The following is a 26,433-nucleotide window of genomic DNA, read 5'->3' as shown; positions in this document are numbered from 1 at the left end:
GATTTTTTAAACAAAGATATCACATTAGGGATTAGGTGTTAATCTGCTTTACCATTTGGATTCATTGGAGAAAAGGATGATTCACATTCTATGCACTATAATAGCCACTTTCTGTATAGTCAGGTTTTATATTCCCATCTACCTATATTGTCCTGTTTCTTAATGCTGTTATCTTTTTTGATCTTGAGAGATGTTTTCCAATCTGTTATTTTTAAACACCTAAACTAATTGCCTGCAAATAACTACTGCTTGTTAATAACTGTTTGGCATGGCCCAGCAAAACAAAAAAGAAAACTCTTTAAATGAATTTATTAAAATAGAATACCCCAAAATGGAAACAAATGAAGAACTTGTTACCCTTATATAAATAATAAGTAATTCAGTCTCAAATTGATGGGCCTTTGTGCACTACTTTTAAGTGTTTGCTGTAAATTCAAGTATTAGAATTGAACAGAGAAGTGTTTTCTCTGACTGCAGGCCTCTCTATTGTGTTGTGCTATTGTGGTCCAATAGTCCTGCTGTTGCTTTCTATGATGCGCTGCCCTCAATATTTATACTTGCAAACAGCCTTTTGTTAAAGGTGATTTAAAACAACAGAATAGCATCCACAGCTGTTATTAAGATGGATATTAATGAAATTAATAGACGTTTACTTAAAATAGTTATTTTGTCTTGTGTTGGTATAAAACGTTTGACATCACTTTCAATTCTGTAGGGATAATATTGTTTGTTGATTTGCTATCAGATTTAGAATCACCAAAGTGATTCGAATAGAATTATACTCTACAATAATTTTTTAAAAAATTATCATGGACCCAATAGCAATGCTTACTTCATGTTTAGAAGGAGTCAATCATTGTCTTGTGTAACATGTTTTTGAGATGCACATTTTTAACACAGTTATTATAGTAGCCATAGCTAATATTAGGTAATTATTTCAAACAATCATGATATACTTTTAGCAGAAAAGAAAAATTCATTTTATATATTTTCAGTGAGAGACTTCCTGACCAGGGCCAAGGATGAATTCTTGCGCAAATGGGAAAATCCTACCCAGGTAAACAATCTTTACGATTTTCTGTGACTTCAAAATCTTATAGAAAGTAAAGACTTGATTATTCCTTGAAATGATAAACCAATTTTAAAAACTTGTTAATACCACAATGACTTATGATATGCTTAAATACTTAAAGTGAAGAAATACTGAATTAAAATTTGCAATATGGATCTTGTGACAGTGAACAAATATAGATGATACTTATTTTGCAAATTTTGATGAAAATTTAATTTTGCCAGGTTTCTATTATGCCATTCTGCTTCTTATAGTAATCATAGTATAAATATTTGATAATTGCTATTTGTGAATACCAGTAATGTAAAGTACTAATGTCTAGAAGTATAAATGCTGTTTAATTTCAAAAATATAATCATTATTAGTATCTGCCATCATACCATTGAATAAGAGTTCCTTTATAAACATAATTTTACTAGTAAAGAGATGAATTTAGATAACTTTTGTTTTTCTAGGTTTATTACCTAGCACAGTGCCTTAGAGAGTCTAGATATGGAACAAATATATGTTGACTTTGAATTTTGAAATATAAAATTAAAAAGAACTCAAAAGATTTTTTTCTTTTATAAATTTTTAATTCTTTGGGGAACTAAAAAAGAAGATGGAGATTTTAGCTGTAAAAGGAATTTTGAAAGGCTTTTCAATAACATTGAACTTTGAATATTTAATAAATCTTTCTACTAAAGAATATTTAATTCCAAATAATTGTAGTGATTTTATTGAAAAAAATAATCCCTGCCAAGGTTTGGGGGGGGTTATGACTTATAATTTAAAATGCAGTCATACTAATAATGACAAACACTATTTAAAATATTGTATAACATAGAAATACTGTAGGAGGTAGGGAATATCCTGAGTAAGGGGGGGAAGTGGAAGACCTCTCAAAATTGAATATTTTGTACTAAATGTAGGTTTTTAGGAGAGTAAAATGCTGCACTAGCCATTGAGACATAGAGACAGAGAGAAAGACAGATAAAGAGAGACACAGAGAGATGGTTCCTATTTTTGTACGACTGAAATACATACTTCAAATGGTCTATGGTGGCAGATTGAGAAAGTAAAAATTAACCAAATTCAAGTTAAAAGGATATCATCTTGAATAAACTACATTATTAAACCATAAAATATTGGAAAATTAAAGTTTAAATATAAATGAAAGCAATTTTTTTAACAAAACAAAACAAAACATCAAGTCAGTGGTGTGATTTTTTTTTTCAGTTAAGAGAAGGAATTACAGAAAGAAACCTGCTGACTGACTGCTCAGTCAAGGCTTCACATCACAGGGACTGCTAAAGGTCCCTCTTCCAACTCTCAAATTCTGTGATTCTGTGAGGATGTTCTGGTGGGCTTACTAGAATTCTCGGGTGGAGTTTTCAGCATTGAAAGTTCAGAAACTCGGTTTTTGTCAGTTCACCCGAGGGTAATCAACTGCTAGAGCATCAATTCAAGTTAACCTTATTAACAAAAAGATGATTCATAAACCCAAATGCCAACTTATAAATTTACAACGGGGGAGAGACTTCTGACCGGCAAATTTGGACTGGTTGCCTAGGGGTCCAACCCCTCTCTGAGTTGCTAAGTTCCCCCATGGGTGCCATGTAAAGAGTGATAGATTAAAGCTCAGGGGCACCTGCATTCATATTTTGGCCCTATCTCTTACACTTACGTAACTTTGGGCAAATTAATTAACTTTTCTGGGCCTCAGTTTCCTCATCTGTAAAATAGAGAGGTTGGCATAAATTACCTCTGAGGTCCCTTACAGCTCCAATTCTATGATCTTATGATGATCCTAAGAAACAAATTCCAGAATCAGAAAATTGCTTGTTAAGTAGAGAATCAGAATGAAAGGAATGAGATTTTATTAAGGTATCTTTCCGATAAGCTAAGGTAGCTTAATGATCTGAGCTTCTCTACCCTAGAAATATGTCTTTAGAAAAAAACAAAGAGACTTTGAAAAACCATTTTCTAAAAAAAAATTCTTTGGATTTGTAACTTCTGTAGATGTCTAATACTATACATTTTTTGGTTAAATCTTGACAGTTTCCCTTTGGGGTGGGAGGTATTTTTTTCTAACCTTGTCCCCAAATTCTTCTAAGGAGATTGGAGAAGGATGTTTCAAGGATTTTCCTTTCAGTCACTGATAAAGTTAGAACTGGACAATTGCAGCAGCTGAGAGGGATATACCAGGACCCTGCCTTTGCTGGTATTGGACAATGGTTATGAGTAGAGTTATGGTGAAGGCAGAAATGAGGGAAAGATCTAGTCCTATAATTCCGCTGCTGCCAGCAGAATCAGGTTGTTCTCTAGAGAAAAGAAACCAGTTGGTCCTCCCGCCTAACCTTCCCCACTGTCATAGAAAAAGGGGTGCTACTGGGAGAAATGGTTTTCTTGGACAGCCACTAGGGGAATGCACACTACCCTGTAACCCAATTTTCCCATACTAAAAATAAGGAATGCTTTCATAAAGTCATAGCATTCTAGAGCTGTGGTTGGGGCGAGATCAAAGTTAGCATCTTGTTTTAAAGATGAAGAAACTGATTCCAAGTCTGTGCTCTTTGATGCACCTGATTCTTTTCTGGAATCCTATCAAACCATATACTTTGATGCTTTGGTGGATGCTTGACCCCATCAATTTGAGCACTCCCTCCAGGGGTGCATATAAGAACATGTCCACAACTTCTCATCCTGTGCAATCCTTGTCTATTTCCTTCCATAAATCCTCCATAGAGGAATGGAATGGGCTGCCTCAGGAGGTGGTGGTGGGGGCTCCTTCCTTGGAGGTCTGCAAGCAGAGGCTGGACGAACGTTTGTCGGGTATGTCATAGTGGGGATTCCTTTCATGTATGGGTTGGAGTAGATGGCCACTGAGGTCCTTTCCAACCCTTCAATTCCATGATTCTATGATTCTGTGAGTCTACTTGATGCCCTGAGTTCTTTCTTTGGTTATTTTAATATTTCATGGATACTGGTGTAATCCTTGGGTTTTGGAGCTGTTATGCCTCATTCATGAACAGTTCACCATGCATACATGTCTCTATGATGATGTTTTTTTTGGCTTCATTTCTCATTTAAATGAACATTAGTAATATGCTGCAGCCTACTTACTCTTGTCATGTGTCTTTCCATTGCCCGTTCAGGTCATATGCAATTTTTTTGTTTGTTTTTCTTTTCTAAGATCACAATCCTATAGCCATATAGCATGACCAGGAGAATATTATAAAAGAGATAAACCTTTGTGACAGGGAGCAGTTTATGATCATTGAAAGTGTTACTCAGTTCCCCAAAGGTGATCTCCCCTGCTCTCCTACTATTGAATTCTAGGTCCAGCTCATTGTCCATCTGAGTTCCTATCCAAGATCAAAGAATCTCAGAGCTGGAAAGGACCTCAGAGATCATCAAGTATAGCCCATATATGAATAAGAAACCCCTCTACAGCATTCTGGATAGTGGTCACTCAACCTTTGCTTAAAGACCTCTCAAGGCAGCCTGTCTCACTTTTGTATATTTCTACTTGCTAGAGTTTTTTTTTCTTATCATAAGTCTTACTTTTGCTCTTTGCAATTTCCACCCACATTGCCCTTAGTTTTGTCCTTGGGGGCCAAAAAGAAAAAGTCTTAGCTCCTCTTCTGCTGTAACACCCCATCATTTGTAAATTTTGCGTACCTTGCATTTGTTAGGCACTTATGGGCTTGTTGAATTGATTTGTTAATCAACCCAACACTTTTACACATAGAATACTGCTGCACTGGAGGACTTTGAGAGAAAGAAAACCCTTGGTACTGGATCATTTGGACGTGTCATGCTTGTGAAACACAAGGTCACCGAACAGTATTATGCTATGAAAATCCTTGATAAGCAGAAGGTTGGTGCATTCTGTCATGAGTTATCCGTAGTGTAAACTTGGGTTTTGAAAGCTTAGATTCTAAATGTATATATATATACATATATCTTAGTGCTGATTTCAAATTTCTTGACATTATTTAAATGAAAATTGTTGATGGTTTGAATATTTGTGAAAAAAGAGCTATTTTAATGATTTCATTTAAATATGCTTTTGTTTTCCTTTTTTAATACAAAATTTTGAATTTAGCATGGATTGTCCAAGTTTAGTATAATCACCACATTACACTTCCTGGGGACTTAGAACATGGCATATCAAAAATGCTTAAAAAGATATTTCATATTCTGAAATCAGTTTCCAGTCAAATACCCTTATACCTCATGTGTTCAGCTAATGGGAAAACTCCAGAAATAGACTATATATAATCAAAAAGGTATGAAATGAGGGCTTCTTGTTTTAAGAACATTTTGACCCACTAGAACCCTCCTGCCCTCACAACACATAGTTCTTCATCCCCCTAAGCAATGCAGGCCCATTATTTTGGAATTTGAGGTTGTTGTAAGAATAGAATTATTTAGTCATCAATTGAAACATTTCTTGAGCATCAGCTTTGATGACATCATTTTAGGAACATCTTAGAACTTAACAAGCTCTATCAGAGAGGTAATGCTACATATTTTGGTACTGTTTTCCTCCAACTCCCAATTTGATCAGAATGTTGTCTCTGCCATTTCCTGCTTAATAGTATTGGTTTTAAAATTGCAAAATTCTATTGCAATATGAAAGCTTACAGGTTGTTTGTATGTATGGTTTTGTCTGCCAAAATAGCCCAATTTTTAAAAAGTGATATTTAGATAAATGTATCTTGATGTCAGTGATATGTTAAACTATATAGCTTAGAATCAATCCTATATGTGTGTGAGTATATATATATATATATATATATATATATATATATATATATAATACTAAAATTTGCATATGACTCTGTGATTACATCATTGTGGGTACTCACTCTGATGGTACAGACTGAAAACCATCCATGCCTTCTCATTTTGTATACCTCTTGTCTATTTCTTCCAAAAATCCTAGACAAAGGGTCTGCTTCATGTTAATTGGATGCTAATGAAGCAAATAAGCCTTGCTCTCCCTGTATCACTGGCCCACCCCCTTCTCTGATCTTTGGCAATACACTATTCATTATTTTTCCCTAATCATTTGGTGCTTTCCCCACTACAATATCTTGAGACTCAGTTCCTCAACACCCACAAAATTTGTCACCTCAGAAATAGACCTGTTTTAGATGTTTTCTGAGCTCCTTTGGCCTCCTTATTGTGTCAATTGATTTCTAGAGGCTAAACTTTCCATTCTGGCTCCAATTTTGCTTATTGAACTTGACCAGGTTGGAGCAGTTTTGTATGACATCTTCCCATTTTTATTCTTTCAACAGTTTGATATTGTTCTGATATTTCTGACAAGTCAATTGTCACACTGTACCACTAACATCTGATTCAGAAATGGTGCCTACATTGGCAACTATTTTTCTTATATGTTAATATATAGTTAATTTCATTGTCTAGCACCTTCCCGTTCTCCTCTTGAAAAATTATATAAGCATGAGGCTTCTATACACTCTCCAGATCCTTGACATCTTTTATTTCTTGATCTTAAGCCATATTTTCTAACATATTTTCACCATCCTTCTATATGCCCACTTTTGCTTTAAAGTCACTGAATATTAAAATATACTTTGACTTCATTTGGAGAGTCTTACTAGGTTCTTAAGAGAATTTCTCTGTCTCATTCTCTCCAACAAATACTAGTCTATAGACTGCAGTTATAATCACCATGGTTTTTTTAAAAGACCTGTTACATTTATTTTTGGTTACAACAGATCATGAGATCCTCTCTCTACTCAGGCATGGAGGGATTGTGATTTGTGTTACTGGAGGGAATATCCTCAATGGAGAAATCACAGATCTTTTGAAATACTAAAATATAGTGTTTTAAAAGGCAGGGAAATGTGTAGAGCATTTGAGAAAGTTTTCCATTTAAAATGGTCAAAGTGTTTAAATCTCTGGAGATAAAAAGTAGAGGTGAAATTTGAGTTGTGTGGAAAATTCCATTCTGGATGAAGTACCTCTTTATTCAATGTTGTTCTGTAAATTAATACTATGATCTTACTGGTAAGCAATGTCTATTCTCTGGCAATGACTTGAATAGAATAATAGGATGTTAGCTCCAAAAGATAGTTTATGGATCTTCTATAAGTTCAACAGTCTTATATTTACAAATGAGAATTTGAGGCTAAGAGATGCCGAGTGATCTGCCAGTAGCAGAGCTAAGACTAATTCCAGATCACCAACTCTAAATCAGAATCCTTTTTCACTTTACTATACTACTTTAATCATTCAAGGAGCTATGATCTCACTGGTGGGAGTATTCTCACCACTCATGAAGAACCTCCTCTCCAGAAACTAGAAGACATGAGACAGTTTTTGAGATGCTACCTTTTTTTTCTGGATGGGTTGGGGGAAGGGGTCTGGAGTCATGATTTTATAAGTATGGGGAACTTCTGGTATGGAAACCCCCTCCAATGATGCAGATTGCAACTCACCTGAAGCCTATACTCAAAGAAAGTTTCTTGGGACTCTGAGAGGTAAGTGATTTATCCACAATTACCCAGCCAGTGTAGATCAGAAATAGGACTTGAATTCTAGTCCTTTGCAATAAAGCAAAAGAATCACTTGAAGTTATGACTTCTGATACTGAGATGCAGTGTTAATTAACTGTTGCCAAAATTTACAAAAAGTCTCAGGCTGCTCATAATGATAGCATTCGTTCGTTAAATTCAATGAAATTTTTTCAGATTTATTTGTTAGTGTCATAGTATCTCCGAAGTGAAATGGAATTCAGTTCAACCATTACCCAGAGCCTTAGTTTGGCCTTCAAAATCCCTTAAAATGAACTTAGAGCCTCCACTAAAAGACCTCAGTGGCAGAAAAGTCATTACTTGACAAGGAAAGTCATTCTATTTTTTGAAAGCTGTAATTGTTAGGAAGCTTTTCTTTATACAGAATCAAAATCTAGCTCCCTGTGACTTGAACCCCTGGTCAGTCCTACTTCTGCCCTCCCGGGCCCATCAGGACAGGCTAAATCCCTTTTAGAGATGACCACACTTCAAGTGTTTGCATCACAACTTTCCCCCATTAGAACTCCCTTCCATGGGCTAAACATCTTCACTCAATACTCATGGAGAGAAGCAAGGTTCTTTCAGAAGCTTGTTTTTATTATCAATCAAGCCAAATTATGAATTTGATGACCACTGAGGTCCCTTACAACCCTTAAATTCTATGATTTGGTGAGGTTTCAAAATGATACTTGAGGACAGAAGAAGGAACCTTGACATTAAAAATGACTATAACTGGTGTTTTGAGAAAAGATGTTAGTTATGGGTCCAGAAAATGAACTTTTTCAGCTCAGCTGAAGAGGAATATAATTTGATAACATCCTCAAGACCCTCATTTAGAAACTAGTCTGTATTATATTATAAAGAATTAGGACAGAACAATACAAAAAGAGTGATTGATTCTCATAAAAGATTCCAGATTGTTGTAGCTGTGATTTCTTTTAGTCTTAATTGTTAATCTAGACTTAGATGTATGTCTTATCTGACAAAAGTTCAAACTGATTAAGATGTCTATTTAGTGATATTGCTACCTTTCCCTTTTGGAAGTATTTATGGTAGTTCATTGTCAAAATATTTGAGTTGGTTTCCTTTTAAATGTCATTGGATATTTTCTTAATATTAGTTTGCAAATGACTGGAAATTGGGGGATCTTAGAATCATTTTCCTAATTTCCATTAGATTACTCAAGAGGTTGTGCCTTTCCATAGCAGATAATTTTTTTCTAAAGTATTCCGTAAATGGAATTATATTTTCAATAAAATTGGGAGCTCAATATATAAATGATTAATTCCTGTGGTGAATCCTTTTGTAAAACAGCCAGCAAAGCTCCCCTTAAATTGATCTGTTTTGAAAATCTAGCCCTTCAAATATTTGACTTTGTCATGTTAGGAGAGTGACAATCTTATATTCCCTAAGGAAGGAAAGAATATAACAAATACCAGCCTGTTTGTGTCCAGAGGACAAAGCTGTCTTTGTTTTGGGGCTTGATTAGTGATTTCATTTATGTGGAGAACTCCTGATGAGGCAATTCCCTCTACCAATATAGATCAGTACCGGTTCTGCCATTTTGAGAGTTAGTTGCCCAGAAGCCCCAAGAAGTAAATGACTCACCTTGGGCCACAGGGGCAATAGGTATCAAAGTCAGAACTAGAATCCAAGTCTTCCCGATTCCAAGGCAAGGGAGCTCTACCTACTAGACTGAAGCTATTACTTAAATTGATGTCATTTGGAATTTGTAGGCTTATACACTGAAGGATCCTCTTTAAATGTTCAACTCAGATGTATCTGCCTTAGTGGTCCAAGGCAGAAAACAGTGTATAGGAAATGCCATAAATAAAAAAGCTCCTCTATGGATGCTCCTTTCTTTGTTCAACAAACTCTACCCCTCAGGCACTTAGAATAAACAGGATTTCTGTAGTTTTCTTATCCAAACAATCAGGGTGGAACTCTGCTTTAGCTGCTTTTGGAAGAGTGCCAATAATCCTCTGGAAGAAAAAGAAAGTGACTTCAAGTCCATTAACCCAGGGGAAAGCAAAGCTCTCATTCCATAATCTTATGAATTTTGGCTTCTAGTCAATGACTAGCAGAGTAGTGGACATGAAGAGTCCGTTCATGGACAGCCATGGCCATTGGCATAATTGCCATGGTGGATTTAAAAAGAGATTGAAAAGATTAACTGGAGACATAGAACACACACTCAAGTATTTTCATCTATATTCTGAGTTCTCCCACTTCACAGTGAGGAGTTGGACTTGGGTTCTGAAAGACAATTCCAGAAAATCACCAATTCTGCCAGGCCTTACCAAGCTGGAAAGGCTTATTAAATAATCAGGAACTTGCCTACAGGGATCAACCTAGCTAAAGTCCAGCCTCAGGGCAAGTGACAGCTTCTCATTGCCCTAAGACCTGTGCTCATCTACATTGCCAGAGAAAATTCCTCCCTGGGAGTGCCCTAGACTAGTCTAATCTCAGGTCTAGACCCCCAAAGTATTTCTATCTGGGTTCTCTGATGTACACCGGTAATGATTGTGAATGAATGAACGTGATTTGCTGTGCCTCTTGTTTGGGTTCACTGTGTGAGGTACCTTTGCATTCTGGTTTGGTTTTTGCTTCCTGGGCAGAAAGAGAAGACTCTGGTAGAGAATACTTGCACTAGACAAGGCAAATGTGCTCCACAAACACAGCAGGAAAAAGTAAGTTAGTTCATTCAAATTTTATTTAAGAATTAAGCTAGAGTATGTTCTTTATGAATGTGCCATTTGAGAAGCTTGGAACCCTTACCTTGATATATTTGCTTAATAAATTTATATTTAACCTGAACTCTCCCGGCCAAGAAATGATGTCACTCAAAGTTGAATTCTAAAACACTAATAAGTTGGTCGTGTGTGTGTGTGTGTGTGTGTGTGTGTGTGTGCATGCCTATGTGGTTTTTTGAGAGGGAGGGGGGAAGAGGGAGGGAAAGGGGGAGGAATGGAGGCAAACAGAGGCTTTTCTGAAGGAGACCACTCCCAAGCATATGTGCCCTTTGACTTCTCACCTTCCATGTTCTATATTATACTGACAAACATATGCACATATGTTCATGAAATAATATATTCCTTTGAAAGTGAAGAAATTCCCTAGCATGTGCCCAGTAAATTGACTTTGGTTGTTTTGAAGGGTTTCTTCCTTTTCTGGGGTAGGTATTTTGTTGTTGGGTTCTGGTTTTTTGTTTTTTGCTTGTTTTTGTTTTTGTTTTTTAATTTATTTCAGGGAGTAGGGTCTGGTGCTGTGCAAAGGGTGCTGGAATTGGATGTAGAGGACTTGAGTTCATATCCCAGCTCTGCCACATAATACCTGTGTGACCATGGGCAAGTCACTTAAGTCACAGCGGGCCTCTGTGTTCTCATCTGTAAAATGAGGCGATTGGACTAGATGGATAATCTTTAAGGTTCCCTCCAGCTCTAAATCTGTGGTCCTATGATTTGATTCTTAAGGAGGACCACTAGAATAAATGAATGAATGAATGGAAAAGCATTAAGTACCGACTATATGCTAAGCACTGTGCTAAATGCTGAGAATTCAACTGGACAAAGCAAGACCATCCATACTCTCAAGGAGCACAGATTCTAATTAGGGGAGAGGGCACATAGAAAAGGGGTCAGCTGCAGGGGGACCAACAAGCTCAGGTTCAAAAGGATGGATTAATGGGTCAGATGACCCTGGGGCGTCTGGAGGGTAGAGAATCCAGGTTTAGGGTAAATGCCCCAAACAACCTTAAGTTTTAGTTGTTGCAGTTGACAAAGACTTGAAATTAAAGGTAATTTTTTGTTTGTTTTTCTGTTATAATGTAAATGGATTCAATTCTGGACCGATTCATCACAGAATATGGGTTGAATCTTGCTCTGACACTTACTTGCTGTGTGATCAATAGGCAAATAATCCAGACTCTATAAGCCTTAGTATCCTCATCTCCAAAATAAGGATAACAACAACTGTAGTTCCTCCAGAGCTGTTGAGTGGATCAGATGAGAGAAATTATATGGAGGACATTTTAACCCTCAGAACTCCATAAAAAATGTAGCTATCATTAAACTCATACTTTTTATCTTACTCAGCATTTCTAGAAATATCGTCCTTGCTAGGATCAGAATATGGTTCTACTGTAAATTCCATTATTTTTTCCATTGGCTACTGTATCAATAATGCACTATGGTGCCATGTTTTCAGAGGAAAGGTTAATGTGAGGTTAGATATCTAGCAAAATTCAGATTTATTCTGATGAAAGTAAAATAGTTTGTTCTGTTCTCCTTATCTCTATGCAACTTTAGCTATCTGTGCTTTGTAAGGTTGGGGTTTTTTCTCATTTTTCAAAAGGGAAACCCTTTCATATTCCTCCCTCCTATTAGAAATAAATCATTTAGATTATTTGTAAAATGTTTTACACTCATGGTCAATGTTGAGTAGCTATTTTTACAGACTTCAGAGAGAGGTCACACAGCAAGGCAGTGACAGACTTGTAATTCCTCACGTTCTTTGGATTCCAAATTAATTGTGCCCTTGACTGAATCATACCATTCCCCTTTATGGAGGAAATCTATCATTATTTTAAAAAATGGCTCAAGAAAGGCACTCCATTCCCACTACATTCTCCTGTAAATAACTATAGGCTGAATATAATTGTTTCACAGATTTCTAGCAATGTTATTGTCATGGGAACAGAAAATCATTCATTACCCATAGGACCATAATGGTCATTCTATTGTGATCAGGAACTCAACAAGTTGCTAGTTCAAAGATAGCCCTATTTGTGACTCTTTAAGGGACTATTAGATCAACTTTAAAAATTCTATTTTGTGGGGTTTTTTTTTAATTTTTAAAGACCTTTTTCTTTATTTCTAACCTAAATCCTTCTGAAGACAAATCTTGGTTCTCCTGGATCAATAATATTACAAAGATGACTTCTTTGTAATGTAACCATTCATACCACTAAATAGTGTTGTTAAATCACTGCTTCAACCTTCTCTTTTTGTGCCCATACAATTCCAATTCCTTTCATATGTTTCCACATAGATTGGACAGTTACGTTTTTCCGACACCCTAATTGCCTGAAACCTTTGCAACTGCCTCTATCTTATACCTAAGTGGAGCCCAGAAATGAGCACAATTTGGAAATTGCTTTTTATCTCTGTATGTCAGATGTCTAAAAATTCCCTAAGCTAAGTGTTTGAGAAATATTTCTGGGGACCAGACCTTTTCAGAGACATGTAACAAACAGTTAATTTTTCTGCTGTCCTGGGTCTAAAATTCAGGGCTCTTTCAATCTCTTATCAGAATGAAGCCTATCATGTCTGGCTCCATTTAATTTTTTTTTGGAAGAGGCTTAGTGATAGGAATGAGATGAAGGAGTAAAAGGAATGGAAAGTGTATGTCATCAAAAATTCCAATTATTTTCTTGCATTTTCATTGTAATGAAAAATTTCTTTATGATTTCTACATACTATATTCTTTATACACACCAGTTCTATTTCTTCTCTAACAACACTAATACATTTCTAATATATGTTGAGCTTGGATTTTTTTTCTGACTCCTTGGTTGACTAGAAGCCTTTGACCAGTGTGGTAAACCATTTTCCAACTAATTATGCATGTATCTGACAGTGCTAGCTTTCTGATTTACTTTCATTTAGTGTGCTTGCACATCATTTGATTCTATTTAACAGACATTATGAAGTTCCTGCTGTATGCAGGGTACTGTGATTAAAAACTGAGGAAACCACATTGTTTAAATAAAATATAGCCCTTGCCTTCATGGAATTATAGTCTAGCAAGGAGAAAAATAATCAAAAACAGATAAACATAATATATAACATAACATGATAATTACATTATAGGAAGATGAAATAAAGTACTATGTGAGGTCCAAGGTGGAAGGCTGTCACTGACAGGAGATAAGGGAATGCTTCATGGAGAAGATGATATTTCAGTTGGGTCCTGAAAGATTGGTAGAAGTTTAATAGTGGAGAAGAGAGGGGTATAAGGCAAATGAAGCCTAAAAACAACATGAGTAAAAAAGCTCATCATGGGAAATAGAAGGTGGTCTAGTTTAGGTAGAATGTAGCATGTATGGAGGAGAACAAAAGGAGGATGGAAAAATAAGATGTAGCTAGATAGTGAAAGAGCTAGAATGCTAGACAAAGAAGTCTGAACTTTCCTCTGTAAGCAGATGGGGTGATTTGATAAAAATCTATATATGAAGATCATTCTGTCTATGGCATGAAGGAGAGATGAAAGGCCAGGAGAGGAGGCAGGAAGACTTGTTAGAATGGAATTGATAGGTCTGGCTAATTGGATATGAGAGAGAAAGCAAAAAAGTAGTCAAAGACAAATGGCACCAAGATTTTGAATATGAGGGACAAGGAAAATGATGTTGTTAGTGACAGCAAACAAGTGAAGTTAGATGGAGGAACAGGTTTGGGAAGAAAGACAGATTGATTTGGGATGTTTAGTTTGAGTTGCCAGTGGTTCATCTAGTTGTAGATAAGTGGTCAAGAAAGACATTGGCATGGAAGTTATAATTTTAAGAATTATCTGCCTAGAGGAAGTGGGTAAAGCCACAGGGAGTGAATGAATGGAGAGAGAGAGAGAGAAGAGAGGAGAGGAGAGGAGAGGAGAGGAGAGGAGAGGAGAGGAGAGGAGAGGAGAGGAGAGGAGAGGAGAGGAGAGGAGAGGAGAGGAGAGGAGAGGAGAGGAGAGGAGAGGAGAGGAGAGGAGAGAGGATCTAGGAGAATACCTTAGGGACTCATTTTAAAAAGGTGAAAAAGATGAAGAACTATGATGAAGAGACAGAGATGGAGAATCTAGAGAGGTTAGTGGAGAGTAGAAGGGGAGAGTATCTATCAAAATGGAGTGATAATGTTTAATGTTGCAGAGAAGTTAAGTAGGCTCAGAGCTGGGGGTGGGGAACTCATTGGAAGTGTAGCCATCCTGTACTTCAGTGAGAATGCAAGCCAAATTGCAAAAAGTGAAATGAAGAAGCCAGATATATAAATATGGACAGCATAAAGTCATTAAGCGGTGATGGAGAGACAGGTGGAGACTAGCTGGATGCAATAGAATGATCAAAGAAAGGCTGTGTGAGGATCTGGGAGACCTTAGCACATTTGTAGGAAATTAAGAGGAAGAGATTGAAGCTGTGTAAGAGACAGAAGATGACTCCAAGGGCACGGTCTTGGAGAGAGAACAGAGGGAGGATTAGCCTCAGCTTTCTGTTAAGGATACTACTGTTTCTGTGGCAGAGGGAAGGAGGAATGAGAGATGATGACTCTAACCAGATTTAGGCATGGAGGAAGACTTAAGGTATTCCTGTTGGGAACTCTATAAATGCAAGATGCCATTAAAAGAGCAATTTGAAAATTTCGAATTGATGAAAGAGATGGAAGTGGTGGTGGAGGGGGTTTCTAATAACTCTTGCCTAAACCACTCCCCTGACTAGATCTTTCCATATCCACCACCACTAAGAACTGCACCTTCCACCCACTGCTAGTCACACGCTGGCAGATTGCCACTGAGCACAGAATGGGGCTTGAGAGTGAACACAAGCTTTGCCAAGTCATGTAGGAAAGAATCACAAACCTTGCTAAAATCAAAATAAATTACTTCCTTCCTCGCTGTACCAAGTCTATCAAGAGGAAGTTTAATTAATTCAGTAAGACCTAGTCTTCATAAAGACATGACATTTTTTAGACAATCCTCTCTTTTATTCTATATGGACAAATTGATCTTTTTTCCCCCCTATTCTATTCCTCTTCATGATATATATTAAATTGACAAATTGTTTAATTTCCACCTCACCATTTTTCATTTATTTAAAAATAGAAACCATTTCAATTTTCAAATCACAACTGATCCTTTTTTTTAATCTCCTGTGATCATTTGCTGTCTAATAATTTTGATTTAATTGGTGTTCGTGCTATGATGATAAAATTCTCAAGACTTCCATTAACCCAAGTTTAGCACTATGTGAAAAATCTTCCTTTTAAAATTGGCTCTATTTCTGCTGTTCTGCATATTTGTTCTGAAAATGTTTACATTACACTACCCCCAAAGGTTGTTAAGCTGAAGCAGATTGAGCATACCTTGAATGAGAAAAGGATCCTGCAGGCTGTGAATTTCCCTTTCCTGGTCAAGCTGGAATATGCTTTCAAGGTAAGCCTTGCTTAAGGTTAAAAAAAGTTAAAAAAAAATTAAATTTCAAGAAAAAGAGAATCTAAAGTAGCAAAGGTTGTACACAGTAAAAATCTCTTGTGAATATAACCTTATTTTCCAGGTTCTCTCTAGATAAATCGGGCAAACTGACATATATGCTTATTTGTAAAATGCTATTATGAAATCTAATAGTTGAATTTATCAAAAGCCATGGTGACATCTAGCAAAATATAGTTCTTAGATGCATATAGATGAACTTATCTACCTACCTTTTTCTGCTTCCATTTATTCCCTCCCTGCTGGTACTTCTTACTCAGAAACTTAATTTCTAGCTTTTTAATTTTTTAAGAGTCAACTTAATCCTTCCTTACCTCTACGTTCACATGACTCTGGAAACTGCAGAGATATTTTTTCTAATATATATTGGCATTTTTTTCTTGCATTGTTATTGTGGCATTTACATTCTCTAGAATGAAACATGGTATCATCACAGTCAAAATATGAGGTACTATATGTCTCTCTGCTATTTTGCCTCTTACAAAACAGTTCTCTTTATTCTCTGGAAACAAGGGAGGGGGGAGAAATGATCTCTTTGTCTTGTACCATAGGTTAATTTTTTTTCTTTGGTACCTGTTTTCAGGGAAATATGAATATTTTGACTTAGTTTTCTTCGTCTTTCCCAAACTTACATTCTAGCATCTGATCATATTTGGAGACTGTGTAGGACATCCTTAAGCTGAGTTAGGCCCATGGATGTTGGGAGCCGAGAAAAACCAAGATGGATTTATGACAGTTCCCAGAAGAAAGTGGCTGAGTGCCCTAATGTTGGGAGCCTGGAGGACTTAGATGCAGCATTCTATTCCCACATTATTAACCTGTCAAGTAGATTGTAAAAGTGTTCTTTCCTAATGGAAAACAGTATAACCTAAAAATATTTTTCAAGAAACAACTTAGGTTGAGTATTTTTTTAAATGTTACTTAAATTCTTTTCACTTACTCACAGGATAATTCTAACCTGTACATGGTGATGGAATATGTGCCCGGTGGTGAGATGTTTTCCCACCTGAGAAAGATTGGCAGATTCAGGTAATCCAGGTCTTTCCCTGCCCCCCCCCAAAAAAACCCCCAACAACAACAAAAAAAAAAACCCTCTAAATTTATTATTGTTTGTTTTTAACTCCCAAGTTTTAGATAACCCTCAATACCCTAAATAAATGTTAATTGGATTAAATAAGTTTGGAGTTATCTGAAGAATGCAGTAGAAGCCTATGTAACCAGTGCTAGCAGTGAGTGACCATAGTTTTGAAGAGAATTCACAAAAAGCAAATTTGGCTAAATTTAAGAGTGCATGTTAACCATAATAGGGACAATACAGTACTCAATGTATAACCTGTCCCTCACGTTTACTCTTTAGACTCACTTTCATTCAACCCACTACATGCAAGTATTCTTGAAATGCAAGAAAGGAAAATTAAAGTAGACTGATTGAGTGTGCTTTTGATGACTTTCAAATGGGTTAGCAACACATGACAAATACATCAAAAGCATCATCTAAGAATGTTTTTCCAGTGGCAAAGGAGCAGGCCGACAACCACAATCATCAACTTTTCAGCCCAAATGAAACCCTATCATTTGGGAATTTTCATAAGTATTCACTGCATCTATTGAACTGAATCAATCTCAATAGACATGTGTTTATTTATGGAATCCTTCGTATTTTCATTCCTTACAGCGAGCCCCATGCCCGCTTCTATGCCTCCCAGATTGTCCTGACTTTTGAGTATCTTCATGCTCTTGACCTGGTCTACCGTGACCTGAAGCCCGAAAACCTTCTGATTGACAAATATGGATACATCCTGGTATGAATTAATCAAATTAATAGAGAAACTATCTTTATTCAGAGAGCATTGATTAGAATTACCTTAACTGATACCCCCAAATATTTTTTTTAATTTCCATTTTATTTAATAGGTCACTGACTTTGGATTTGCCAAAAGAGTGAAGGGCAGAACCTGGACCCTTTGCGGAACCCCTGAATACCTGGCTCCTGAGATCATCCTCAGCAAGGTATGTTGTATTAGGAAATCTTGCACAGTCAGCAATCTAATGCATACATCATCCTGAATTTCTTCAAATCCAGTATAATTTAGAATTAATTGAGAAAAAGTGTTTGCTATGATTTCTCCAGATCTAACTTACTAATTTAAATCTATGATTTCTGCATTAACTACTAAAAATTGCCTGTTTGGGGCCTCCCATTGCTTCTACAACTTTAGTTAATTGCTACCCTCGTTGTTAAGGAGATAGTATAAATAAATCTCTGGTTATGAAACCAGATGAATAATACAGTGCTTATTATTTCTAGTAATGGGAAAATCATTGGAGTAAAGTACCCCAAACACAGACATATTGACAAAAGGTGCATATTAGTCACTAATTCATCCCATCTTTTTAAGTTACCAGTTAAGCTGCAGATATAGACATTCACTCATGCATGAGACTTTATATTAAGATATCATTCAGCACAGTAAGAACCTCACAATTATGATATACTTGCAGACCAACTGGAAGGATTCTACTTTACCCAGCAACTCATTGCAGCACCAACATCCAAAAATGATTGCTTTGACTTTCATCTCATTTCCCTCAATTCAAGGTAGCTTAGAATAGAGAGAGGAAGAGAAGGGTTTTGAATAGATTCATTCAATTATATCATACTTGATGACAGAACAAAAGAGCTGGAAAGAGCTCGGCTCACTGCTTCCCAACACAGTCAGGTATTTCTATTATACAAGGTGACTGTTGAGAAAGCATCATTGTACAAGATTATTGATCTTAGAGCACTCCCTAGCCCAACTGAATAATGGTATTACAGTGTGGCTCATATTTTAAATGAGTAAATAACAGATTGTTTCATTATGTTCTTTTCTTTAATAGAATCCTACTTATCTTAAAATAATCCATTATCAAAATGACTAGGAACTATGGTAATAAACTTTAGTATGAATGTATACTGTTTTGATATTTTATATGGAATACTTATGTTTATTTATTAGTGCTTTAAAAACATAAATTATTTTCATATAAATTTTAATCGATATAAATTAAATGTATTATAACACCTTTTGTACCTTAATCTCAATGTCATGAATTGAAGCCAAGATGACATAATTATTTAAAGGAACTGTAATTTGGTTCATGCAGGTACTACCTTTACTAAGGCAGATCACAACCCCTGTATAACTCAGTAGATGGTCTTCGAGAGTTGCTGTGGCCAAAAAAATTCATTACCATTTCCCAATGTGGTGATGACTCTTTCCCGACTTAACAAGATGAGTCCTTAGACAAGAGAGACCAGACCCAAATTTTCAAAACTTTGTGAGCTTGATAGGATCTGTTACAGCTTATGTCCCCTAGGCATAGCCTTTGAGATCCCCAGGGCCCTGCCCCTTGCCACCACATGGCACTAGAGTAGGATTTTAGTGGAGCATCAGAGTATAATGCCTTTCAATAAGTACACGATGTCCAAATGAAGGTGATTAGGCACCCCATTAAACATGTTTTCCAAAAGTTTAGACAGTGATTAAGTGACCTTGGCACATTGACCTTTCTAAGTTCTAGTAACTTAGAAGGCAATTCCACAAATTTTCATGATGTCCCAGAGCTACCGTTTTATTTGAAGCTCCTGGTTATAGTGTAGAAGCTCTGTCTCATTGGATTATGGGAGCTCAAAATCTTAAGAGCTTACATTTATATAGTGCTTTCTAGATACAAAGCACTTCTGCATATAGTGATAGAATTTCACAGTTGGACCTCTGAGGTCAGGTAGTTCAAATGCTACCCAAGAATAAATTCTATCTACAACATCCTCAACAAATGGTCATCCAGCCCCTGCCTGAAGACCTCCACTGACTAAGAACTCATTACTTACAGAAACTGGCCAGTGCCATTTTGGGGTAGCCCTAGTTGTTAGGACGTTTTTCCTTATATTAAGTCAAAATCTGCCTCTCTATAACTTCCATCCCTTGGTTCTAGTTCTGTCCTCCAGATCCAAGACGGGCAGGTCAGACCCCTAATGGTGGAGACTTGAGATTTTACAATAAAGTAATCATGCACCCTTTAAATCTTCTCTTCTCCAAGCTAAACCCCCCCAGTTCCTTCAACCAATCCTCATTTGGCATGCTTTGGAGTTCCTTTACCATCCTGAATGCCCTCTCTGGACCCACTCCCCCTTGTTAATGCCATTCTTAAAATGCAGCAGCTAGAACCAGACACAGTACTCCAGGTGAGCTCCAACTAAAGCAGAGTGCAGAGAGGCAAAGTGTCGTATGCCTCCTTCACTCTGGATGCTGTTAATGTGGCCTGAGATTGCTTGAGGTTTTTGGTTTCCTCATCAGACTAATTGATTCACATGGAGTTTGCAGTCCACTAAGCCCCCAGTTTTTGTTTTTGTTTTATCAAATGGACTGCTTTGTTGTTATGACTACCACATCCTATACTTGTATAGTTGATTTTTTGGAACCTTTTAAGATTTATCCCTGTTAAATTTCATCTGGATAACTTCAACCCACTATTCCAGTCTATTGAAATCTTTTCAGATCCTGATTCGGCTGTCAATTGTATTAGCTAGTTTCAGTTTCCACTTTTATGTCACATTTAAATTTGGTAAGCCTTCCATCTAATGTCAGTGTTAAAAATATTTAACCAAACCAAGCCAAAGAGAGGACCCTGTGCCACTGCCCGGGACACTATTTGTAGTTGGCCATTTGGGCAGTACTGTATCCACCTCCCTATACATTAATCCTCAAGGAAATTATAAAATACTTTGCTATCTGCCTTATCCAAATTCAAATATACAGATAACTGAATATCTGTCATTCCCAAATCCAGATTTGGCTAAGGCAAGTGGTAAAGAATCTACTATCTAGTAACCCTCTCTGATAATAAAAAGAAATTAGTTTGGTATAACATGTCCTTCACATATCCACAATAACTTAGAGTGATTACTTCATCCCTCTTTTCTGAGGATGTACAAATTGTCCTTTGTTCTAATTTTCAAAAAGAGGAAGAAGATGAATCCTTTAAGCTCTGGGCCAATGAACTTGACCTTAATCATTAATGATATTCTAGAACAGTGTTGGCCTGATGCAAGTCCTGTGGCATACTTCCTTCTTGACAAAATTGATTTGAATCATGATTCAGCAGCCACATGTGCAAGTTCACTTGAACTCCTTGAGGGCAGTTTTAGCAATGTGCTCCCTTACCATCTTCTCACTTATCTTGCATTTCAATTGCTTGTTAACTACTTTTGCTCTCTCCTGGCCAGTCTGAAAATTATTGCCCTCAATAAAAAAAAAAAAAAGCAAAATAGGCACTGAGTAGTTCTGTCTTCTTTTTGCTGTTTGTCATCATGCTCCACAAGCAGACACCCTTATATTTGCTTTGATTTTCCTCCTTTCTCCAACAAAACTAAAAAGCCCTGTTTTCTTTAGAATTTATTACAAACCATAGCCCAAATCACCCTACAAGTCCTCTTCTACTATTCTCATGAGATTACATATTCTTCTTTGTATAACTCTATTGTTGGGTGCCTATCTTCCATATCTTGGACTCATCCTTTATAAACTAGGTTCGACACTGCACTCCTTCCACAAGTACATTGTCCTTCTTAGACACTCCTCCCTATTATTCCTTATAGTAATTAAAGTAATCATTAATTCTTTCAAAGAAGTAATCATTTTTTAATGGACACCAGGATTTCATTCCAGACAGCCTCCAAGTTCTCTTGAATTGACTTCCCTTTTAGCACCTTAGGGGAAAGAATTCTTGCTGTTCTATCTCAGAATTATTCAAAACTTGTTCACTCTGAGTCTTGAGTTTGGCACAGACTGTGTAAGATATCCCCTAATGCCATCTATAATGGTATTGCCTCTTCTTCCCAAGGTTTCTGTCATTTTCACTTCACTGACCATTTCCTTCTTTTTAGGCAGAATCAGATACACATTAAAAATTCCCTTTGTCTTTCTCTTACACTGCAAAATTATCAGCAAGCAAAATCAAGAACTGTTCAACTCCTAGTAGAGAAACATCACCTGTAGATTTTCCCTCAAGGTCCAATTCGGTGCCACCCAGCTGTGAAATCTTTTCTTCAATTGTATTTGGGCAAGGAGTGGGAGGAGGAGATCAACATATAAATAAATAAGAAGGAAATCTGAAAAGGAAGAGAACTATAGCAACTGGTGGGGGTATACAGGAGAGGGATGAGGGAAGCCTTCTTTTTTTGATGTTCTTTCTATACACTCTCTCCTTGGTGAAGGGAACAACATTCCTGTATCTTAAACCTTGGTTCATAAAAACAAATCCTCTTTCCCTACAACATCTTCTTAGCCACATATTCAGTTCCCAGGTACTTTTTAAAAGTCCTAACTATCAGTTGGTAGTAATCATAGAAATGCCACCTGGGTTCCTCCTGAAGTCTTCATAATCCTGGGAAATTCTTCCCAGTGTCTCTCTGGTGCTATCTTTGGGGTAGCAGTCCTTGGGTTTTACAGATCTTGGGAAGATCCCTTGAAATATCCTAAACATGCACCCTGAGAATGATAAGAACAACAAAAGTAACATTTACAAAGGTCTGAAAAACATTATAGACGTTCTCTCATTTGCTCCTCATAACAACAACCTTGTGAGGTAGGTAGGGCAAATATTATTGTCCCCATTTCACAGATGAGGAAACTGAATCCTAGTAAGGTTAAGTGATTTATTCATAGTCATAGAGCTAGTAAATGGTGGAGCTGGGACTCAAATTCAAGTCTTTTGACTCCAAATCCAGTGGGGTTTTTCCCACTATACCATGCTGCCTTTTAAGAGGTCATTTGGTCCATATCCCTGCCTGCAGGGGGGACAGCATATTTTTGAGATTGGCTGTTTATTGTATTATTAATATTCTTTGGTAAATAATTTACAAGTTTCTTTAAGAGCCTGTTCCAATTTTTACCAGTCCTTAGTTCCCAAAGTTCCCTCCTTTATTTAACCTGAATTTGTTCTGTTATAGTTTAAACCCATTTCCTCTCCTGCCCTCAATGGTTGCTTAGTAACTGCTATGATACTCTTTCATGTGCTTGAAGATCATTATACAATCATTAACCTCCCCCCAGGATCCATTTAATTTTAGGAAATGAAATAGTAATTGACTTTCAATACTGGTTTATCTCAGGGATACAACAAGGCCGTGGACTGGTGGGCCCTGGGAGTGCTGATCTATGAGATGACCGCTGGTTATCCCCCATTCTTTGCCGACCAGCCCATTCAGATCTACGAAAAGATCATCTCTGGAAAGGTGAGCAGAGATTGCTATTCTACTTCTTCTACTCACCCCCACTTGCTATTGATGAATTCCCAAGGCATAATTAAAAAAATAATTCAGGTCCATAAAAAAATTCAGCAAATTCCCAGAGCCATTTGATTGATTGACCAATCTAGTCAATGAATCTGCCACTATCTCAGTCACGCTCTGCCAATCACTTCATTACTCTGCAATAATAAGATGATATGAGGGAATCAAATAAGCACAATGGGAACCTTTATATTGCAATACTGCATTTATAGACCACTCTTTATTTCAGGGAGAGATTGAAGGTCATCAATGTAGGTCTTCATTTATACAACCTTTGGGGAAGAAATGTCTGGAGAGGGAGGAGAAATGTAGAGAAAAGGTATAGAATACGTATTTCAACATGTGGGTGTCTGTGTGTAGGTCCGTTTCCCCTCCCACTTCAGCTCCGAACTCAAGGACCTCCTGAGGAACCTGCTCCAGGTCGACCTGACCAAGCGTTTCGGGAACCTGAAGAACGGTGTTGGCGACATCAAGCACCACCGTTGGTTTTCCGCCATTGACTGGATTGCTGTTTTTCAGAGAAAAGTAAGGCTGGTTCTCTCTTCTCAATTTAAAATAGTTGAAAAGAAATGATTGATGCTCTACTTTCAGACAGTAGAGCCCCAAGTAAACATCAAAATGCACTATTTAGATTTCACACAGTGATGTTTAGAATTATTGATCCATTTCATTACCAGTAAAGCAGGGATGATAATACTTATATTATTTACCTAATAGCATTGCTTCTTATAAGGAAAATTATTTGTAAACCTTAAGACACTTTAAAATGCATTATTGTGGTTAGGACTAATAATCTTTCTGTGTATCACTTAAGACACACCACCTAAATTATTTCTCTCCCTGAGGAAGAAAAAGGATGCATCCCTATTTTTACTATAATTTTGAAGTAGTTTTCTTGACACTGGGTCTTACCCTAATCATTCTCTTATCCCCAAGTGATCTTTTTTCAAACATAGCTCTGTGTCTGGCATGTGTGCAATGTACTTCTTGCCCTCCAAAATCTGGCATTCCCAAATGGATAAAATTAATGTGGGCATGCAGCTACATTTTTATGTAGATATTATGAAAGCTAATAAATTCACTCAGCCAAAAATGAGAGAATCCCACTTCCCATTCATCACATAGGAGAGCTCAAGACTCTCCCATTGTCCCTTCTTTGGAAGAAGAATTCTTGGATTCTTTGAATTAAAAAACCACTGTGTACAGAATCTGAGAGCATGAAAATAGATCTGATCTTTGCTCATCTTGATATATAGTAGTAAATGCAAAAAGTAGCTCTTATGATATTCTCAGACAATAGGAGAAGGTGGGAGGAAAAACTGCACACAGGAGTGAAGACTTTTTGCTATACAAATTCTTAGTTATAAATTCCTGGCTGGGACAATAAAATGTAAACACAAACAAGGGTGAGTATACTGCTAAAAAAAAAACAACCCAGAATGAAATAGAAAACCAAACCCAAATCTTATAATAGTTTATAAAAAGAAACTGGGTTTTTTTTCTATACCAGTTGACGGTACCATAGTTGTGATAATCAGTAATGTATTAATTACTGTGAGACAGGATAAGATTAACACATCACTTGATGCTAGCTATGTCATTGTTAAAGGATTATGAACTATTTCATCCTTTGATAATTATATTTCAGTATAATCAGTTTCTTCTGTAATACAATACATTTCATTTTATGCATTTAAGAACATTATTCTGAAAAAGGGTCCATGGGTAACACCAGATTGTCAAAGGGGTCTATGACACAAAAAGAAATTAGGAATCCCTCCTTGGTTGTCATTTATTTTCACATTCTTCCTTTGGATTGCTCACAGAGATGGTGATGAAGCATAGAATGAAAGACAGGTTCTTTCCAGCCATCAAGCACCTACTCTTCTCACTTTTTTTCTTTTGTTTGTTTGATTTTAGGTGGAGGCTCCCTTTGTTCCCCGCTACCGCGGTGCTGGCGATACCAGCAACTTTGATGATTACGAAGAAGAGGACATCCGTGTTTCTCTTACCGAGAAATGTGCAAAGGAATTTGCTGATTTCTAAAGTGAGCTCTTCAGTTCTCACCCCTTTGCACCATGTTATAAGTAAAGGCGAAGCTGAATATTATCATCGTGTAAAAAAATTATACCATCCTAGTTCCTTCATTCCACACCGTTAAGTAACGTCATCTTCATTCGTGAAATTATGAAAACCCAGATTACTTAGGTGCAGGACCGGCCATGGGTATTATTTTTCCTTTACTCTTTTTTTTGTTTGTCCCTCTCTTTGGATTCGTTAATTATATTCCTCCCCTTTCCAAATAATGACGTCCCTCCCCCCCCCCCCCAGTAATGACCTGTTTAATTTTGATCGGTTTGTTGTTCAGAAATGGGAGGTGGTACAGCTAGTGGTGTTTTGATGGAAGAGAGAGAGAGAGAGAGAGAGAGAGAGAGAGAGAGAGAGAGAGAGAGAGAGAGAGAGAGAGAGAGAGAGAGGGAAAGAGAGAAAAAGAAAGTATTATTGTCTGAACCAGCTAGTCCCTTTTATCTATAGTCCCAAGACTATGATTTCTAATAATTATATTTATGTTTTTTATTTTTCCTAATTCAAACTACCCCCAAATTATTGGAGATTTCTAAAGACAAAATTTCCCAATGTTATTTAAATTTATGCAAAATTAACCTAAAACAAAACAAAACAAATTTTAAAAAAATTCTGGAAACTAAACTAAATTAGGCAATAAATTGGCATCAAATCAGGGGTGGCCGGTCCCTGTGCCTTGGTTTTCTGTGATCAGTACAATTCTTTCATCTCCACCTTCTGTTGTAATTCTTGCGTGTGTGTGTTCTGTAAATTATGAGTAGCCTGTGCAATGGGAAGCATGTGATCTCATGCAGCAGGAAAATTTCTAAATGGTCTTGACTGTAAACCAGTTTCACTCATATAGGTAACAGCATCGCCGTCTGTATTCAATAAAATTAATGGTTTCAGTATTGTAAACAGCGCATGAGTATTTAAGTGATTATTGTCCGAGGGTCATAAAAATAATCCCTCTCTTTAAACCTTTTCGCTTTTAAAAACAAAAATTAGCTTCATTTTAAACAAGGGCATTTGTGTGGTGAGAAGTGCTTGGCCCTTTGTGTAGGATAAGAAACATAATTAATTAATTAATTAAGTAGCTTCGCTATTGCAATCTATATTATGAATGCGCTGCTAGCTGCTTGCGGCTATTTATTTTTTGTTCTTAGTGGTTTTGACTTAGAGCATTT

General features: G+C 36.7%; 1 protein-coding gene across 7 annotated transcripts in view; it reads left to right on the top strand.

Annotated features, from left to right (window-relative positions):
• Positions 1-25,606, top strand: part of PRKACB (protein kinase cAMP-activated catalytic subunit beta) — a 47,287-nt gene extending 21,681 nt beyond the window's left edge. For 2 of the 7 annotated variants that reach the window (XM_043963285.1, XM_043963286.1), the window contains 9 exons: positions 996-1,057; positions 4,806-4,934; positions 15,691-15,789; positions 16,793-16,875; positions 17,522-17,648; positions 17,761-17,856; positions 23,003-23,125; positions 23,543-23,707; positions 25,103-25,606. In XM_043963285.1, coding sequence (XP_043819220.1) covers positions 996-1,057; positions 4,806-4,934; positions 15,691-15,789; positions 16,793-16,875; positions 17,522-17,648; positions 17,761-17,856; positions 23,003-23,125; positions 23,543-23,707; positions 25,103-25,228 — 1,010 coding nt within the window. In that variant the 3' untranslated portion in view covers positions 25,229-25,606. Of the gene's footprint in view, positions 1-995; positions 1,058-3,799; positions 3,887-4,805; positions 4,935-10,223; positions 10,296-15,690; positions 15,790-16,792; positions 16,876-17,521; positions 17,649-17,760; positions 17,857-19,824; positions 19,894-23,002; positions 23,126-23,542; positions 23,708-25,102 lie in introns of all 7 variants that reach the window. The other 5 variants (XM_043963280.1, XM_043963283.1, XM_043963282.1 and 2 more) reach the window with 5 other exon arrangements.
• Positions 25,607-26,433: the final 827 nt, after the last annotated feature.

Source organism: Dromiciops gliroides, chromosome 4 (assembly GCF_019393635.1).
Source record: "Dromiciops gliroides isolate mDroGli1 chromosome 4, mDroGli1.pri, whole genome shotgun sequence".
Lineage (NCBI taxonomy): Eukaryota > Metazoa > Chordata > Mammalia > Microbiotheria > Microbiotheriidae > Dromiciops > Dromiciops gliroides.
The sequence above is the reverse complement of the archived record's forward strand: the minus strand, read 5'-3'. Positions and strand labels throughout refer to the sequence as shown.